General features: G+C 39.5%; 1 protein-coding gene across 2 annotated transcripts in view; it reads right to left on the reverse strand.

The window, feature by feature from the left end:
- The window catches only part of Ddx10 (DEAD-box helicase 10), a 164,553-nt gene extending 151,005 nt beyond the window's left edge, over positions 1-13,548 (reverse strand). Inside the window, exons 1-6 of one of the 2 annotated variants that reach the window (XM_027415099.2) lie at positions 13,255-13,547; positions 9,071-9,131; positions 6,628-6,758; positions 5,545-5,703; positions 4,418-4,538; positions 3,138-3,327 (exon numbers count right to left, since the gene is read on the reverse strand). In XM_027415099.2, the coding sequence (XP_027270900.1) occupies positions 3,138-3,327; positions 4,418-4,538; positions 5,545-5,703; positions 6,628-6,758; positions 9,071-9,131; positions 13,255-13,440 (848 nt within the window). In that variant the 5' untranslated portion in view covers positions 13,441-13,547. Of the gene's footprint in view, positions 1-3,137; positions 3,328-4,417; positions 4,539-5,544; positions 5,704-6,627; positions 6,759-9,070; positions 9,132-13,254 lie in introns of both variants that reach the window. The other variant, XM_027415100.2, reaches the window with a different exon arrangement.
- Between the last annotated feature and the right edge of the window lie 2,793 nt (positions 13,549-16,341).

Consider the following 16,341-nt stretch of genomic DNA (forward strand, 5'->3'; position numbering starts at 1 on the left):
CCTTAGTCATAGGGAAATGGCAAATCAAAACCACTATGAGATTCCATCTTACACTAATCAGAATGGCTAAAATCAAAAACATCAATGATAGCTTATGTTGGAGAGCATGTGGGGAAAGAACACTCCTCCATTGCTGGTGGGAGTAGAAACTTGTACAGGCACTGTGGAAATCAATATGGCAATTTCTCAGAAAATTAGGGATCAACCTACCTCAATAGGGTGCAGTGTAGCTGAAGTTATTAAGGGCTTGATTTTGAAGGATATATGGAAACCCTAAACTTCTCTTCCCTTTCCTTTTGCTTTCTGGCTGCCCATGAGAAAAGATTTCCTCTCATGGGATTCCATCATAGAGCTAAACGCATTGGGGAAGTTGTTAGCCTTCAACCTATAAGCCTCTGGGGAACATTCCAGAGGGCAGTCTGGGGTACATGAGACCCTATCTCAAACAAACAAAAGTATTTAAAATGAAAGCAAATGGACCATAACCACAAAGGAATGTGTTAACTGAGCAAAATAAAAAGAAATAAGCTGATATTCGACAACATAAAAATTATTTCACAGTACTTTGTTACAATGCCAAACAAACAAACAAAAAAAGAAATGCAAAGGAACCTCAGACTTTTCTAAGTAATCATAGTGTTGGTAATACCCTCAAATTATTGTAGATAATGATGACTAAGAGTAAGTACAAGACTGCAGAAATGAAGGTATTTGGTATAAAGAATATACTTCTTTTCAAAATAGAGCTGAGTAAAAAGCCCCCAACCATAAACTTGATTTCTAAGTATCAGTAAGAACCAATGTGCTTACTCTTAAAAAGCTTGTCTGCTGAAAAACAGAGCTCTACACACAAAGCCCATTCTACCAGTACTTAGATTATGTCATTTAAATTACATATCCTGCTAAAAAGATTTTTATGAGAGAAACATGTAAGATGAACCTAGAACACCATGAAGTAATGAGCTCAAGGACCAAGAGTAGACATGTCACATCGACTCAGGAAAACAGCCTGAACATCACATTCTAAGACAAGCACAGGACAACTCTAGAGAAAATAGTAAATAAAATAATTTCTGTTGTATGAAAGATGTAAAAAACATTTTAAATCTATATAATAAATATTATTAATTTATCATTCATCATCAAATCTGAGTCAGTACAAATTAAAAAAACAAAAACAAAAACAAAGACTAGTCACAGTGTCAAGTAAGCTAGCAACTCATCCTAACAGCTGATAAAGAGAATAAAGCACATACTCATTAGTCTCATTTTCCTCTCAGAACCATTCCTTGGCCTATCACAGTTTACATAACAGCTGGTGGATATAAAATACTCCAGCCAAGAAATGATACAGATAGAATAGCATAATGTTACAAATCCTAATGAAATAACAGAGCAAGGCAATAATCATCAGTTGCTAAAATTATAAAGTTTTAATCGTATTGGTTCCTGCCATAAAGTAGATGTCTGCATGAGTTTAACCTTTTGACCCATAACACTAGCTAGATTTAACACCAGACAAAACTTTTTTAAGACTGAAAGTACCTGAAAAGCAACCAAGGCAGCCAAGACTTGATCTACTAAAGGAAAAAACAAATGTGAGGCAGGCCACATATGAATTTCATTTTCCACCCAAAGCATTTGCTTCCAAGACAAGAGACCTACAAAGCCTCAACATAATAGCTCCAAGATCTCCAAAGAAGAAAAACTATTCCTAAACTTTTCAATTTACCCTAAAGGGTAAGCAAGTTCCTAATGAGTACACACAAGGAAAAATGTGTGACACTAACAAGCAAAAAGCTCCTGTAGGAAGCTACAGAAATGAGCAGAGATAATTGCAGTCTCACTTTACAGCTTGAGAGGATGTCACCAGGGCTGGCAGTGTAGCTCAGTACTATGCCACCTGCCTAGCATGCGCAAGATGGGTAGGGGTGACAAGAGTAAAAGGACAGCTAAAGATTAACTAGTAAAACACTAACGAAGAAAGCTTAGATGACCCAAATAATTAGTACTAAGGTAGATATTAAGGTCCAAATTTAGTAAAGATGAGACATTTTAAGGATTAATATTAATAAGCACACAAAACTAACTCTGTATTACACAATAGCTCAACAACATTATCTAAAATTTGAAATTTTTCCTACTTCTCCAGATAATTTAACCTATAGTCACTGAAAAGCATGACAAATTTGCTATGGCACAAAGACAGCTATTTCCCCGCAAACCATTATAAGCATCACTTAATCCATATACAGTAATAAAAAGAAAACACCAGCGTACTTTTTATAAATACATGCTGATGTTCATCTTTAAGAAAACCTAAACTTAATTCTTGGGTCCTTCACACAATTTGAGAAGATCATCTATATATAATGGCTTTTAGAGTTTAGGTCTAGGTCTGGGTTTGAGACTAAAAACTGAGTATAGAGTCTCATAGGGACAAACTCTACCACTGATTTATATATATGCTGTGCCTCTTTTAACTTTTTATTTTAAGGCAGAGATTCACTAAGTGGCTAAGGTAGGTCTTCAATTTGTGATCCTCCTGTCTCAGCCTTTGGAATAACTGGAGTTACAGAGCTGTACCAGTAGCCCAGGCAAAACAGTCTTGTTTATCTTTCAAAAACTGTTAGCAACAGTGATGCTATTAAAGGAGAAAAGTCCATAAGAACATTATACAAAAGTCCCAACAGCACCTGCTTTAGAATTTTGGATCAGAGTCCTGATCATTGTTGTAAAGGCACAGCTAAGTAACATATCTACACATCTGCCTTCTAAATTTATTTGAAAGTCACAGTTTTACAAATGACAAAACTGTTTCAAAACTCACTTGTTTTATGAAATGAAAGTATTTGCATTCAATCTTTCTAAAATCTTATGATCTCATTTATTGTGGGAGTGGTTAGTAAACGGTAAAAGACCTGTTAACATCCTATCAAAAATGTTTCTTCTCCAGACCACATAAGCTATATTAAAATATTGTCATACTTATGCAGAATTTGAGTAATTTTAATAGACATGAGTAGTATGTTCTGTGTAACTAATGACAAAAAGCATATTCCACACAAAATTTTAAAAAATTAGGTCATCAATTACTGAACTAAAAAAAAAATGGTCAGGGAAAAAAGAAACCCTACCTGTATTTTGCTTTTTCATGAACCCAAATGTACTCAGGATCTTTCAAACTCAAGCGTGCCAGGTCCTTTACAGATTTGGTCTGTGTGGCTGAGAAAAGTAAAGTCTGGCGTTTCTTGGGAAGATTTTCAATAATAGCATTCATGGTGTCAGCAAAGCCCATGTCCAAGATTCTATCTGCTTCATCAAGAACTGAAAAAAAACAAAGATGCAAGTTGCTCTATAATATTTAAAGAACAATTTAGTACACTGCTTGAGATTCTAAAGCAGAAAAAGACCTTAGCTAAGATAAAGATACAGTTCGGGGTAGTGAATTGCCTAGCAAGTACAAGGCCCAGAGTTCAAATCCCAGAATCCCAATTCAAAACAACGATAAAAATATAATGGAAAATTGATAAAATCTAAACAAAGAAACCTAATGTTAAATTTATATAGTACATTGTTAATCTTACTACTGACAAAGGTATTGATCAGTTATGTGTAAGTTTAAAACTAGGGGCAACTGGGTAAAGAGCAATACAGAAACCAAACCCTACCACTGCAACTTTTCTGTAAGTACAAAGCATTCAAAATGAAAAACTATCAAAATACCAGTAAGTAGCATCTCCATGTAAAAAAGGAGTCCATTAAAACAAATGATAATGACTTTCTAAGTTACCAAAAGTAGGTATTACTTAAAGGGGGGGGGGGAAGAGGGGGCTGGGGAGATGGCTCAGTGGACAAGCACTTGCATGTAAGCATGAGCACTAGAGTTCAGATATCCATCCACACAAAAAGCAAAGTCCCAGCACTTGAGAGAGATATGGGATCCCCAGGCAAGCTGTACTTGCTGTACTTGTCAATCTGGTGCACTCTGAATTCACCAGAAGACCCTGCCTCAGTAAATAAAGTGGAAAGCAATAGAGGAAGACACCTGACATCAACCTCTGGACTCCACATGCACCCACCCAGGTGTGAACACACATGCATGCACATGTGCCAAAAAGAAAAAATTGTCAGCACCCAGTTGAATACAGAATCCATACATTTTTCTCTTTTGATTACAAAAGGGAAAAAACCAACCTTGAACCCCCAAATATCAAAAAAAAAAAAAAACACAAGTTATTTCTCAGATTGTTTTTATCATGTTATCTAATACAACAGTTCAACTATTAAATCTCAGGAGGGCTTTTTTGGTAGTGAACTGGGTTGTTTGGAGGGGCTAGCTTGGGGGGGGGCTGGGAGTTTTTTTGGCAGAATGGTGGGTTTTTTTTGTTTTTTTACCAAAAATCATAACACTTACCTAGCATCTGAAGATTGGTGGCATGAAAACATATTGTTTCATCCATGTGTTGAAGAAGTCGACCTGGTGTGCAAACGAGTATATTTATGTTGTTGATCCTCTCAGCTTCGTGTTTCAAATCCTGCAAATGGTTGTTTCTTTGATTACACATAGATGCCTAACAGCAGCTTGTGCACAACTATAAAACCCACTTGTACATGGAATTTCATCAGAACAGTTTAGATACTTAGAAATATATACCACTTCTCCCTTCCAGTTCTGTAGTACACCCACATTTCCAAATTACATCAAAGTCCTCAGTGAAGACCTAAGAAGCTCAGAGCTTTCCTAGACCCCTTCATCATATATATTCAGGACTCTTGAGGCTAAGAAAAACTTAACAAATGACTGAGGCAAGACTTGATTTCCTAGTAAGACAGTAAAACTGTCTTAAAAATTGGAATTATTCATACTCTTTAAGTCAGGACTAGAGTCACTGAACAGGCTCTCCCATACAGCTTCCCACATCTTATGGATGAGGGCTAAGTAAGCACTACAGTTTACAATTTACAGTTTACCTTGTGACAAGAACCACCAGATGCTACTAAATGCAAAAGACAAATAACAGGTACATAAGGAACGTTTGTGATGCTGTGTCTTCCTTGCTTGTGCACATTTGCATAGAAATTCAACAATTACTTATCCTCATAGTCCAGAGGTGACCATAGCAGATACAACCATCTCAGATGTACTAAAAAGTCAAAAGAAGCTGACCAGGTTTTACTGTGATCTAAAGAAATACTCCTCAAAGCAATCTATCTTCCTTTCTTAATGGTATTGACACAGCAGGTTTTTAATTATTCAGCCTCTTAGACATCCTATTAAAAGGTACTATGTCCACATACTGTAATGTTCTCTTTCCCAAAGCACACAAACAAATAGGTTTGCTCTAGTTAACCTATACAACCATCTGAAAACCTCAACAACTCAGATACTGACAAGAGAGGACTTTCTGGACCTAGGCTCTGGATGACAGTGATCACAATGAGGCCCCACCTAGAAAGCCAATCCAGTTAGATGAGTCTCCATCTCCTTTCTCCCTGTCATCCACATAGTGTTACTGAAGGAAGGGACAGATAAGGACAAACCTTTCCACCAATGATGAGGCCAGCTGAAAAATCATGATTCTTTCCTACTTTGCGTAAAACCTCAAATGTCTGATAGGCCAGTTCTCGAGTAGGTGAAATTATCAGAACCCCCAGGCCATCAGCTGATGTCCACTGAAGGCGGTATAAGGCTTCCAACACCTTGAAGACAAGAGCAAATGTGCATTCAATAATCTCTTATAAAAGTCTGCATTGAGACTCAAATCCCATTGATGTGAGTTATTGTAGAATACTATCTTAACAGCTGTCATCTTAATCATAACAGTCGTAACTATCACCAAGAGACCCCTGAAATTGAGCTTGTTGATGTTTCTCATAGCAGAGAATGGGAAGGTCACTGAACCCTCATCTGGCATTCTGTTCACTCTCTCCTGTACCTCCCAGTCATTTTATATATCATCTTCCCTAACTGTATATGGCCTTAATGTCTCAAAAGATGCTAGAGTACACAGATGTAGTGGGCTGTCAGTCTAGATATGAGATGTCATGACCATAATCCCTCACTCATGTTCTATAAGCAAGCCCAATAAACTCACTGGTTCCCAAAGTAGGACTTCAGTGGGACCATACTTTGTTTTCTTGGTGGTGTCTGCAAGGCAGGATTAGATATTTGCTTACATCTCCCTGGAGAACAAATTCTCACAACATGAATAAATTTCAGCCTTATCCTAGACAAGTGGCAAATATAAATACCAGTGGCAGGCAACATCTTTCTCCACCAGATCTCCTGGGAATTATATCAAATGAAATAAGCCAAGCAAAAAGACAGAGCAGAACCATTCTAAACTGCCATGATGGAATATCCATCTCCTTCAGAATGTAATAGCTTATAAAAGCATACTGATTCATTCACTGGGATAAGTTACTGAGTGCCTTCCATGAGCAAGGCATTGTGGTAGGAGCTAAAGAGTACACGAGCAGGAAAAGAACAAGATAGACATGGCTCCTATCTGGCCAGGAACACCAACATTAAACAACTGTTTATATGACTATTTGTTTTTCTTGTAGGTACAGAATGTAATAAAATTATATAATATAGGTTTTATCCGAAATAAATGTACTTACTGGAATAAGAAAAGCCAAAGTCTTGCCAGATCCAGTCTTGGCAGCTCCAAGCACATCTTTCCCTTGCAAAGCCAACCCTATGGTCTGCTTCTGTATCTCTGTTACCAAGCGGTACTGAGCTTCTTGCAAACCTGGCAGTGAACAAAGGAGAAGGATACTTAAGAAAATTCCTGCTGGGTGTTGGTGGTACACGCCTTTAATTCCAGCACTTGGGAGGCAGAGGCAGGCGGATCTCTGTGAGTTCAAGGCCAGCCTGGTCTCCAGAGTGAGTGCCAGGATAGGCTCCAAAGCTACACAGAGAAACCCTGTCTCAAAAAAAAAAAAAAAAAAAAAAAAGAAAGAAAGAAAAGAAAAGAAAAGAAAATTCCTAAAGGTCGATGCTACAGGCTGGATTGTATGTCCCCATCACAAACAAATGGCTGGAAGTTCTTCTGTTCTACCCTGATGTAAATCAGGAAAATAGCCCACTTAATTTTGAAGTCCTGGAGGCTTTACAGGCTAGACTTCCAAACCTACTGTCACTAAGACCTATATCCTGAAAACTAAAAGCTTATGGCTTCAGCTTTCGATGTGGCAGGAAATAGGTCAGTGAGATGGCTCATCAGGTAAAGTGTTTGCTGTGCAAGCCTGATGACCTGAGTTCAATTCCCAGGACCAAAGTGAAAGGAGAGGACTCCCTTCACAAAGTTGTCTGACCTCCACATGGGCACTGTGGCACTCACAGTCCTCCTCCAACATACATACACCAGTAATAATAATAAATTAGTCACTTTGTTTAAGTTGCAGACTAATTGTTCCAGTGTTCAAGATAGATGCTTATTTGAGGACTTAAGACAATACATAGAATGGTGACAACATAGATGAACTTAGAATAAATTATATTAAATGAAACAAGCCAGGCACAGAAAGATAGATACTGGATGATCTCGTATTTATAGATCCTAAAAACGAAAAGAATGCTTGTTACCAGAAACTAGGGGAGTGGGGAGATAGAAAGCTATTACTCAAAGAAAACAAAGTTACACAGGTTTGAGTAAGTTCAAGAGATACATTGTGGGCTGGGGATAGTTCAGTCAGTAGAGTATTAATTAGACAGATGATGCCCAGGGTTTGATCCCTGGGTACATGCCTATAAAACCAGTAGTTAGGACATAGAGACAGGAATATCAGAAGTTCAACATCATCCTAAGCTATAGAGCATTTGTGGTAAGGGGGCCAATCTGGGATACATGAGACCTATCGCAAAAACAAAACCATATATATTACACATCACAGTATCACAGTAACTATAGTTAATTATGTGCTTTTTATGCTTGAAAATTGCTGAGAGTATATTTGTCTTTATGCAGAAAAGTACATTAATGAGCCTGATATATATATATATATATTTCAAGTCATATTGTTGCATACTATAAACACACACAATTTTTTGTCAAAAAAAGAAAAAAAAAAATCACTCCAAAAAAGAAGTCAACTGCAAGTCAAGGTGGCAATCCTATCAGAGACCCATCTCTTAAAGCCCTGAAACTATTCCTGCCAGCATCTTATCCTTGAACTTCTAGCCATCAATTCTAAGAAAATTTCTACTGCTTAAGGCTGTTATTTTGTTATGGCTACCCTAAAAAAACTAATGCAAAGGGTAATATATTTTTGTTTGTTCTCCTGTTTAACTAACAGAATCATCAAGTTTCATTCTAATTTTCCAGAGATTCCTAATCCTTTTTAACTAATCTCTTCAACCAATCCATAAACAATAAGAAACAAAAATGGTGCTGGGCATTGGTGGCCCACACCTTTAAACCCAGCAGAGGCAGGCAGATCTCTGTGAGTTTGAGGCCAGCCTGGTCTCCAGAGTGCCAGGATAGGCTCCAAAGCTACATAGAGAAACTCTGTCTCGAAAAACCAAAAAAAAAAAAAAAGAAAGAAAGAAAGAAGAAACAAAATGGTTAAAATTCAGTATTTTAGAGGTAGGGTTGATGGTACATGCCTGGCAGGAAGAGTGATGAGTTTGAGGACAGTCTGGTCTATAAAGGGAGTTCAAGGCTACAAAGGTTTCAAAAAAACAGACCTTGTGTTTATGGTATTTGATGATACCAAAAATGTCAAAAGACTTTTTTTTTTTTTTTTTTTTCAGGTTAACCTTTCCCTAAACTATCTTATCTAAGAATGCTACACATGGTAGTGTGTGCTTTTCAACCTAGACTGGGAGGTAAAAACAGAAAGACTCCTGGGGCTTGGTGGCCAGTCAATCTAGTCTAATGAGTAAGCTCCAGGTCAATGAGAAACCCTGCCTTAAAAGAGATGAACAGTTTCATGAAGATTAATACCCAAGGCTGTCATCTGGCCTCCACAAATAGGCATACACAATATGTACACTTCTTAAAAAATTGAAAGGACATAAATAAATCCAACAATCTATCCTAAAATGACCATATATACCTACCTTTCAATGTTTTTTTAGACAAAGGGAAATCTGAAAATCTTGTAATTTCATTTACATTTATCTGGAAAAAGAATGAAATAAGAAATAATGTCAGATAAGACAAGAAATATTATATGATACATTAGTTTGATAATACAACCCCTCCCCCTATCCTACATTGTTATATGAAGGATGCTGCCTAGCTCATCCTTCATATAACAGATTTAGAGGCAACCATCACTTCTAAATAAAAGCTACCTATTCAAATAACATTAAGTCCCAAGGAGAAACCAACTGGCAGATACTCTCCTAAACAGGACATAAGATGTGTTTCTCCTTCCTTATACTTGTGGTACCACTAAAGAGCTGCTTTCACAGATGTAGAATACCCAAAGGAGGAAGGAGTAATGTTTAACACTGACTGTCAACTTGAAAGAATATAGACTCACTTAGGAAACAAACATAGACATGTCTATGGAGCAGTTTCTAGACTGGCTTAATGGAGGTGGGAGGCCTAACCTAAACACAGACAGCACCAACATTCATCTGTCTGAACATGATCAGCCATCTCACACTCCTGCTGCCATCTCCTCCCTGACAAGACAGACTGAATCCTCTCAAACTAAAAGCCTTCCCTCCTTAAGATGCTTCTTATCAGGTATTTTGGCTCACAACTAATACAGAAAATGGTACCAAGAACTGTGGCTGTTCCCATGATAAGCCTGATGATGCGATCTATAAGCCTTCAGCACTTGTTTGTGAGAGGAATATAGAAGAATATGAAACTTCAAGCTAGAAGGCTTAGAGTGTGTGAGCACACCTGAATAAGATTTTCAGGCGACAGTTCAAAAGACCAGAATTCGAAAAGAAATGCAGACCGTGGAGGCCCAGTTCATGAGGTTCAGAAGGACAAAAAGACTGTCCAGAACTATACAAGAAACCATTCATGTCATACTCTGCCCAAGAATCTGACTGCATTCTGCCTGTGTCCTGGGAACCTACATGAAGATAAATTCAAAAGTAAAGAGTTAATTTGTTTTGCAAGGAAATCTCAAGACATGATAGCAGTCAGCCTATCCATGTCATAGTTACAGCTTACTGCTCTTAACCAGGTCTAAAGTGAAAACATCTAAGAAATGAAGCAGACAGATAGGGAAAATGTACCATTTCGCAAGGAAAGAAGGGAATTTAAAGTTTCGGGAAATATGGTTGCTGAGAAAGCAACTGTAAACTGTTAGGTTGGCACCACTGGGGGAAACCTGTGTCTGCTGAAAAATGTGCCTCAAGAACAGGACTCTCTACCCATTGAAGTCCCCATCTAAGGGGAAAAATGCAAATTCATCTGAAAGAGAAAGGACCTAAACAGAGAATGACACTGAAGAAACTCCCTGGTCTGAAACCAACCACCTAGATAGTGCTTTCTAGGGTCAACACACAGAGGCTGACCCAGAGTGGCCAGGCTATATCTCAAGTTGACAGCAGAACTTGCAGTCTGGCAATGCCATCCACAAGGTACTAGTTTTACAGGCACAGGCATGAAAGATGCAGGAACAAGGGATCATGGAGGTTTATGCTAAGGTTCCAAAAGCCACTACACTTGAATGTGTAGCAAGGTCAGTGTCTCTGCAAGAATGCCCTGAGAAACCATTACATGAATGAGTGATGGTGAAGTCCAAGATGCTGGACCATGGGACATCACTGATGAAAGCTCAGTCACAGAATGGAGCCAATCCAAGAGAGAGAGCATGTGTGCTGCAGGTGATAAAGCTACAGAAGTGGAGTTACCCAAACCCTTTGGAGCCCAGATGCAGACCTGGAGTTTCAGGATATGTTTGCTGTTTGCCCTGCTAGGTTTCAGTATTGTTTTTGTCAAATCATTCATCCATATGACCCCATTTCTTCCTTTTGGAATGAGAATGTTTACTCTGTGCTATTATATATTAGAACTACATAACTTGGTTTTTTGTTTGTTTTTTTATAGGAGCTCACAGGTAAGGGCTTGCCTTGGCCTCAGAAGAGACTTTGGACTTTTTAAATAATGCTGGGACTGGTGAAAACTATGGGGACTTTTAGAAATGGAACAGATGTATTTTGCGTTATGAGACAGTCTTGAGCCAATGGTGGACAAGGGGTACAAGCTCACATCTTTAAAGTGATATGTTCAGATGTCAAGTTGCAAGAGGCAGACTTGTGATAGTTGACATAATCAACTAGATGAGATCTAAAATCACAAAGGAGACAAACTTCTTGATATAACTGTCCAGAATTTCTATTTGGGCTAACTGGGATGAAAAGACCTAAACATGGGCAGCGCCATTCCATGGGCTGGAATTCCAGACTGGATAAAAGAAGAGAAACGTAAATGAATACCATATTCGATTCCCTCTGATTCCTGACTCTAAACACAGCATGACCAGTGGCCTGGTGTTCCTGCCATCAGGTCTTTCCTGCCATGGCAAACTGTATCCCCTCATTACAGTCAAAATAATCCCTTCCTTCCTTAAATTGCTTCTTGCCAGGTATTTTGGGACATAGAAAAAAGAAAACTAATACAGAAGGAAAGAGGCAGCCAGCCCACTCTGCAAGCTCCACCAGACATAGCACAGGCAAGCACTGCTTTCAAAGTTTAAGGTATAACCAGGAAGTGGCAGCACACTGATTTAATCCCGGCACTCAAGGGGCAGAGGCAGGTGGATATCTGAATTCGAGACCAGCCTGGTCTACAGAGTGAAAGATCCTCCTGCCTCTGCCTCCTGAGTGCTGGTGTGTGCCACTACCACGGTATCACAGAACACCCTGACCCAGCAGCAAAATTTTAATGGCTTCTTCTTTAATTGACTATTTCTATGGACAGGCATTGTGAATAGTGCTTTCCAAACATTATCTTACTAATTCCTCACAACTTAAAAGGTAGGTACTATTGCTAAGCCTTTTAAAGACAGGAGAGGAACTAGTATAAGAAAAGTAACCAAAGTCACACAGTTAGTGAGCAAAATCACAATCAAATCATATGAACTCAAAACCCATAAAAGCCATCAACTCTAAACAGTTTATTTCAATGTTGATGCTGTTGTTTAAGCTACAAGATAACAAGTAAAGACTTTAATTCCAAGATGATTCCACTTGTGTTAAGTCCCTACACTAGAAAGGTGGAAATCACTGAGAGGGTCGATTTCTAAAAAATACAGGTTTTATGGGGAAGGAAAGGAAGTAACATTCCTAAGGAGAAGAAGCTAGGGCAGGAAGAAATGTCAGCTTGTCAAAGCGTTAACTATGGATCTACTTATGTAGGGACATTTGCTACAAGGTGGGGATGCCAAATAACAGATCAGCACAGTCCAGTTTCTGTACACTGATTCTTGGTGAAAAACATGGAGTAAGGAAATAAGACAGAACAGAGAATTATGCTAAAGGATGCAGTCAAATATTCAACTTAAAAGGCAAAAGCTTTGGAAATAGAAACGGGTTTAGGTTCCAACTCCATACTACTAGATGTGAGAAATTAGGACTGGTTCTTATCCTGTCTAAACTCATCCATCAAATGGAATACTAAGATCCATACAGAACTAAAATAGGGGCAAAGAATGTATGTAAAACACATGGAGAGTACTTTTAAAGATGGATATTATTTCTATTATTTTAAACATTTCTCAAGAACAACAGCATTCTCTTATATCAGTCCATATTTGATTATCTTATTTATTTTACTTTTGAGACAGTTTCATGTATCCCTGGCTGACCTCGAACTTGCTATAAAGCTGTGGAAGAGTTTGTACTTCTGATGCCCCTGCCTTTACCTCCCTAGTGCTCAGACTGTGCTCCGTTTATGCGGAGCTGCAGCCTGAAGACAGGGCTTCCTGAATGCTGGGCAAGCACTCTACTGAACTACACACATCCTCGGCTCTCACTCCATCCGCTATGTTCTTTGCACAGCTGTCACTACTACTTCTGCCCTATTCTGTAATCACTGCAGCACTAAGTGGCCCTACCTGGAGTATCACTGCATTTCCATCTCTTCTCCCAGAACTGTGGCAAGCAAGGAGCCAGACCTGGGTAGTGACACCCAACAGACTACCTGTGAGGCCTCTATGGCCGGGTCCGCCCCTCTCCCGCACCACCACTCCCCGACGTCCACCCGGTACCGCCCGGCTGCGCCCACCCGCGCTCCCCAAAGCCGGGCCGAACGTGCCCAGAGCCCGCCTCACCTTCTCGTAGTTCTGCATGAGGCGGCTGATCCCCTCGCGCTCGACCTGCCATTCCGGCTTCTTCAGCTGCTTCCTCCGCTCCTTCTTTTGGTTCTGCCTGTGGCTGTGTTTTTTCTTCCAGCGATTGAAGCTCCGCACGGGGTCGGGTCGGGTTCCCTGACCCAGAGAATCAACCGTTTTGCCCATGGTGGCGGCGACCAGGACCCACGTCGCCCCTGACGCGAGACAGCTCTCGCCTCAGGTTACCTCACGCAAGATGCGAAAACAGCGTGTGGAGAGAGTGCAGGAGCGCATGCGCAAGGCCGGGAGCCCGCCCCAAGACTTTAGAGGTTGGGCACGCACTAATGACGACAGTCGATGCGCGGGCTATGATTGGCAGTTTGGCTTCCGCGGGGCGGAGCTAGCTCAAGGCACCGGGAGAAGCATGCTCGGGGAATTGAGACTGCTCTGCTGTTTCAGGAGCGTGCGGGGCTTCTTGAAACAGCGCATGTGCGCTGCTTATTGCTGCTATGGTGACGTCACACTACCCCGAATTAAAGTACTGTTATCCATTTGTTCTGGGTTCAGATGTACCCAGCACTCACGTTATAGAATGTGTTTTGTAATCATAATCCTCGTTCTGCGTATTTCAACCCAAAGAGCAGAAAGATTTGTCAAAATCTGCTAATTAATGATTTATTTCCTTCCACTACAGTGTACGTCTCTAGGATTGAAAAAGGACCTCTATATCTTTCGGCGTTTTCCACTCAGCCCTTCAGACTCTAACCATAGTAATGAGGGTAATGATACAAAATGACTGAATTTACCCTAAAATGCTATTACTAAAACAAAATGAAAGCTAAAACAAAATTAAAACTAGAGAAAATATGTTGAACAAACCAATTGGTTTTTGTTGTTGTTGTTTTCGTTTTTTTGTTTTTTGTTTTTCAGCTTTCGAGACAGGGTTTCTCTGTATAAGATCTCTGGCTGTCTTGGAATTTGCTTTAGAGACCAGGCTGGCCTCGAAATCACAGAGATCCTCTTGCCTCTGCCTCCTGATTGCTGGGATTAAAGGCGTGTGCCACCAACGCCCGGCTACTTGTTTTCCCTTTTTAAGTGAATTCGCTTTTGATGAATTGGAGTTCAGGACACGTTTACATAGCGCCTCTACAAGCACATCTTGGATTGGGGACGGAAGCGACCAGGTTGCGGCAATGGAAATTGGAGAATTAGGTTGGAAGTTTATACATAAAGTATTTAGGCCTTCAAGTTCCTCTTTTGATCCCACATATCCACACAAATACCCTAACTCTATGCCTTATTCATCAATTTGGAGCCACTTCCTCAAAATGGAGACTAAGGTCGCCAAGTGTGCTATCTTCACATTCAGTACACCAGATATAGGCTCAATAAGAAAAAGAAATGTAAAAGGGTGTGTGTGTGTGTGTGTGTGTGTGTGTGTGTGTGTGTGTGTGTGTGTGTGTGTGTGTGTATGTGTATGTAGTCGGGCGTTGGTGGCACACGCCTTTAATCCCAGCACTCGGGAGGCAGAGGCAAGAGGATCTCTGTGAGTTCGAAACCAGCCTGGTCTACAGATCGAGTTCCAGGACAGCCAGAGATCTTCTACAGAGAAACCCTGTCCTGAAAAACCAAAAAAAAAAAAAAAAAGTGTGTGTGTGTGTGTGTGTGTGTGTGTGTGTGTGTGTGTGTGTGTGTGTGTGTGTCCCCTCAAAATATGACAAAAGGATAACCATAAAACAGCAATTCTGCCTCTGAAAATAAACCCAAAAGGAATTGAAAAAAACAGAGCTTCAGATAAACTCCATGCTCAAAGCAGCCACTATTCAATTTCCATCCACAAATAAAGAGGTAAACATGGTACGTGCATAAAGGGAAATATTATTCACCCTTTAAAAACACAGTCTGGCACACTATACTAAGTAAATTGTCACAAAATGGCAACCATTGTATATTTTCACCTGTATGATGTATCAGTGTTGTTGAAATAATAAAGAAGAAAAATAGAGGACCAGTGAGCTAGCTCAGCAGGTAAAGGTACTTATCACCAAGCCTGATAACCTGGGTTCAACCCAGAACACACATGGTAAAAGGAGGGAAGTGACCCCAACAAATTGTCCTCTGATTTAAACACACACACACTAAGAAAATATAATTTTTTCGAAATTTTAGAAAAGAAAGTAGAATAGTGGTTGCCAGAAGCTAGATGAAGAGAAGGTTTTAACTGTTTTGCTATAGAGTTTCCAAAATGAAAACAGGCCTGGAGATTTGTTGTATGATGATGTGACTGTACTTAACTAAGCTGTAGACTAAAGAATGATTAAATGGTAATTTTAATAGTATATGTACTTCACCACATATAGCACGTATGTGTGCACTCAGAGTATCAAGGACCTCCGCTTGACTCACTGTTCTCCTAAAACTGAAGCACACAGGCACAAAAAACACCAGGCAAAAAACTGGAAGCCTCGTCAATCAGAAAAATGAATATTCAAGAAAAAGGGGAGAGGAAGTAGTAATCAAAATATAGTATATAAAAATTATTTCTTGGGGGCTGGAGAGATGGCTAGAGGTTAAGAGTGCCTACTGCTCTTCCAGAGGTCCTGAGTTCAATTCCCAGCAACCACATGGTGGCTCACAACCATCCGTTATGAGATCTGGTGCCCTCTTCTGGTGTGCAGATATACATGGAAGCAGTATGTTGTATACCTAATAAATAAATAAAATCTTTAAAAAATTATTTCTTTTTTAATTTTTCATTCTATTTTATTTAGTTATGTGTTTTATTTTTTAAATCTTAAGATTTTTTAGCATAATTTTTTATTGATTCTTTGGGAATTTCACATCAAACACCCCAATCCCACTCGTTTCCCAGTGCCTTCATATTCACCCTCCTCTCCCTTGTAAGGTGCCCCCCAAAAAGGAAAACTTAAAAAGAAATAATAAAAATAAAAGGCACAACTAAGAATATTAATTTTAAAACAAACAAAAGAGCAAACAAACAAAAAATCATTTTGCTCTCAGGTGGTGGTGGCACACACCTTTAATCCCAGCACTCAGGAGGCAGAGGCAGGCAGATCTCTGTGAGTT

This window comes from Cricetulus griseus, chromosome 4 (genome assembly GCF_003668045.3).
Source record: "Cricetulus griseus strain 17A/GY chromosome 4, alternate assembly CriGri-PICRH-1.0, whole genome shotgun sequence".
Classification (NCBI taxonomy): Eukaryota; Metazoa; Chordata; class Mammalia; order Rodentia; family Cricetidae; genus Cricetulus; species Cricetulus griseus.